Source organism: Acanthisitta chloris, unplaced genomic scaffold, assembly GCF_000695815.1.
Source record: "Acanthisitta chloris isolate BGI_N310 unplaced genomic scaffold, ASM69581v1 Scaffold42834, whole genome shotgun sequence".
NCBI lineage: Eukaryota > Metazoa > Chordata > Aves > Passeriformes > Acanthisittidae > Acanthisitta > Acanthisitta chloris.
The window spans coordinates 1-3,504 of record NW_008670587.1 but is presented as its reverse complement, the minus strand read 5'-3'; the positions used below and the strand labels follow the sequence as shown (position 1 = coordinate 3,504).

The 3,504-nt window shown below is 49.8% G+C and overlaps 1 protein-coding gene across 1 annotated transcript; it reads left to right on the top strand.

The window, feature by feature from the left end:
- Positions 1-251: 251 nt before the first annotated feature.
- LOC103801315 (probable U3 small nucleolar RNA-associated protein 11) lies at positions 252-2,395 on the top strand (the record flags this gene model as incomplete). Its single annotated transcript, XM_009073724.1, has 3 exons — positions 252-382; positions 1,625-1,735; positions 2,312-2,395. Coding segments are annotated over 3 exons (326 nt in total), but the record flags the coding sequence as incomplete, so codon positions are not given.
- Between the last annotated feature and the right edge of the window lie 1,109 nt (positions 2,396-3,504).

Here is a 3,504-nt window from a genome sequence, read left to right as displayed (position 1 = left end):
GGTGGGGGGACACGGCGAGGGAACATGGTGAGGTGGGGGGATACGGCGAGGTGGGGGGACATGGTGAGGGTGAGGGTTTGCTCAGGAGTAACAGCTCGGGTGCTCCAGGAATCCCTTTTGGCTGCTAGCTGAGACAGCAGCTCTGCAGGAGCCAGGGCTGGGGCTCCTGTTGCTGAGCCTAGCAACACTTTGGAAGGTTTGCTGAGCAGAGTCAATGGGAGTCTGTTCCTAACTCTTTTACGTATTTCCAGTTCAGGAGTTTGATATTGCCACTCACCTGGACACTGTTCCCGAGCTTGTGGGTAGAGTGTACAACCGACCGACCATTGCAACGCTGCGGAGAGAGACACTGAAGGGAGCTACTGATCCTGCCCACCTCAAGGTTCTTCATGTTTTACATCTCTATACAACAAGCACTAAAGAGGCTTCATTGCACCACTGTGGAGGAGAGCAGAGTTGTTCCATTGTCTTAGGACTTTTATTGATGACACAAGTCAGTAGTGGATGTCACTTAATCACCAAGTGCCTGGAGCCTGCAGTCAGCTCTTCTCCTGGGCTGACGTGGAGAACTTGTCTGATGCATCCCAGTCCTCTGGGTCGTACACCACGAGTTGTGATGCACAGCCAGAACAGAGTGGTGTGGATCTGACTGGGCACTGTCCTTGCAAAATTATTTCTCCTCTATTAAACATCAGACACCTATGGGACTATGTTTTCACTAGACTGCTGCAGTTTTAAGTGTGATTTTTTTGTAGTTAAGTCTCCCCTCACACCTCCCCTAAACCCTGAATAGGTATTTGAAGAATCTTATTCCAGTACAGATGTATCTGTTGTTGGGTTTCTGATCTTAGGGTGTTTTTCAGTTTGGTTTTGAGTCAAAAGTGGTTTGAGATTTGACTCTCCCCTTTTCTTCTTAAAGCCATTTAAGCTGAAGTTTCACTTCCTGGCATTCCTAATTTGAATTATTTCATGATTCTTCAGCATGAATTCCTTATGCAACAGCTTTGATTCTGATGGTTTAGTATCACAGCACTTCTGTGCTGGAAGTGCCTGTACACAGCTTTGAGGCTGTAGGTCCTGCTCAGGTGGTTCAGCTCTGCTGGACAGTCTTCTGAGCTCAAGTCAGTGTATGTAAGGTCGAAGTAAAGTTGCCTCAAACTGCTGACTGGTAAATCTGTAACCTGTTTGTTCTGACTCAAATGTCAGATAACAAACACCCTGTGGTCCCTTCCTTCCTGCAGCTGTCTCAGTTTAGCTTGTCAGTAAAGCAGTCAGACAAGTCACAGACTGACAAGTTTTCTCTAAATGTCTGAGTCATATTTTAAGCATGTTGGGAATTGTTCTCCTTAATTTAATTACTTAAATCACACCTGCATTAATACCATTTCTGTGCTGGGAAAGCCATCAGCTCTCATTAGGTAAACGTGACCCAACAAGTTGCATTTTGAGAGGCATCCTGAGCACTTCAGGAATAGGTCTCTGGTCTGTTCTATTCTTCCCCTCTGTATAAAGTGGGTTTTCATTCTGGAGTTAAATGTTCTCTTGTGCTCAGCATTGAAATTCAGAGGATTTAGACCAGAGCCATATTCTTCTCTGTCTCAAAACAGCTGTTTTTTGTCTCCAGAAATTAGCCCAGCAGAGGAAGAACCAGTACGATCTCCTGAGGCAGCGCATTGAGAGAGAAAAGGCCATGTTTGTTGTCACACAGAAGATCCAGACACGAAAGGATCTGCTGGTGAGGGGTTTGCTTCGGGTTCTGAGCCTGTTCTGGTCATTAGCTCTGGTGGTGCATGGACACATTTCTTCATCCTGGTTTTATAAGCAACACTTCCAGATAACTCCTGAAGATAAGTAATCCTCTTTTACTATGGAAAAAGCAAGGAGATGAAGCATTCCAGTAAATTATATCTGGTAGTCCAAGTCTCACCTTGTCAGCAAGGACAAAGACTCAGCTGTGAAATGGTGCTCACAAATCTTCTCCAAAATACTGTCACCATCTCTCAAGCACTAGATGAACACTTCAGCAGTCAGAGGCAGGGAACCATTTCTGTAGGTTAGGAGAAGATTTTAAAAGTCCCAATGACCACAGGAGTTACTTGCCTCCATGGGACTCCTCCTGTTCGCTGTGCTTTTGGGCAAACCACATTGTGCCTGACAGCCTGGAGGGGGAAAGAGCAGATAAAGTGGTAATTCCCACCTCAGCAGTGGAAAGTGGCCGTATTTCAGTAATGGTCAGTCCCAGACAGGGACTGATTTATAGGGGGGTGACTCTTTTCCTTCTTGCATGCCTCCTTCTTGTTCTTTTTTCCAGGACAAAACTCACAAAGTGAAGGTGAAGAATGAGACAACAACAGGTCCAGCTATTTACAGATTCAAGTTTCAGCGGAAGCGTTAGCCATTCCGTCAACCGCTTGTCAGCCTGTGCCCAGAGAGGAGGGCCAGGGCCAGCCCGGGCTCACTGCAGCCCAGCACTTGTTGGAACAAACCACTGTGGGCCTGTGAGCCATCAGTGTGTTGTATCTAATTAATGGATTAATAAATCAGTTTGTTCTCTTGGTATTTACAGTGGGAAGCCACAAGAGGTGCCTGAGTGTCCTGGTAAGAGACACCATAAACAATCCACAAGCAGTGAAGGTCAGAGTGGAGCCCAGGGACAGGGAAGGTGCTTGGGGAATGTCACCGTCAGCTCTGGGGGTGACCAGGACCTCTCCAAACCCAGGAGAGTTCAGGTCAGCTTTTTCAGCTGTCTTTTTGAGCAGGTTGAAGGTGAGCTACTCTCTAGTTGCGCCCCCAGCATGCCCAATCCCTCTTCTTTTCCCACGTGCATTATTCCCTCTGCAGTGTGCCGGGGCAGTTCCTGTGCCACGCCGAAATGTCCTGAGTTGCCTCAGTTCAAACTGAGGTGATGCCAAAATTCCCACGTAGGGAGAGACAGTGTAGCAGCCAAGTGTGGGACAAGGGTTTGTACTCAGGTTTTCCTTGTGCCAGCTGCAGCGCCGGGGGCAGGGGGCGGGCAGACCCATCCCGAGCATCCCGGAGTGCCCAGACACGTTTGCGGAGCCTGGGCGTGAACATTCCTGATTTATCTCTCCCTCGTGCCGGCGCTGCCAACAATGAGCATATGGGCTGCAAGGTGGTAGCAAACCAAGGATGCTCTTCTCAGGCTCTTTGCACTTTGGAGCTTTCCCAGCTTCTCGGCGGTGAAACACAACGTTTCTGCGTGCTGGAACGCAGCTTCACACATTGCTCCTGCCCTTGCAAAGATTTCCAAGTTGGCAACAACTGGCGGGTGAATCTTTCCAGGGAAGCGTCTGCGGGTGCTGTAAGGGCTGCAAACCGCCGGGCGACCAGGAGGGAAAACGTCCGGGTGGGAGGAGGGTCCGGCGGTCCCGACGGTGCCAGGAGGATGTCCCGGCGGTGCCGGCGGGATGTCCCGGCGGTGCCGGGAGGATGCCCCGGCGGTCCCGGGAGGATGCCCCGGGGATCCCGGCGGTGCCGGAGCGC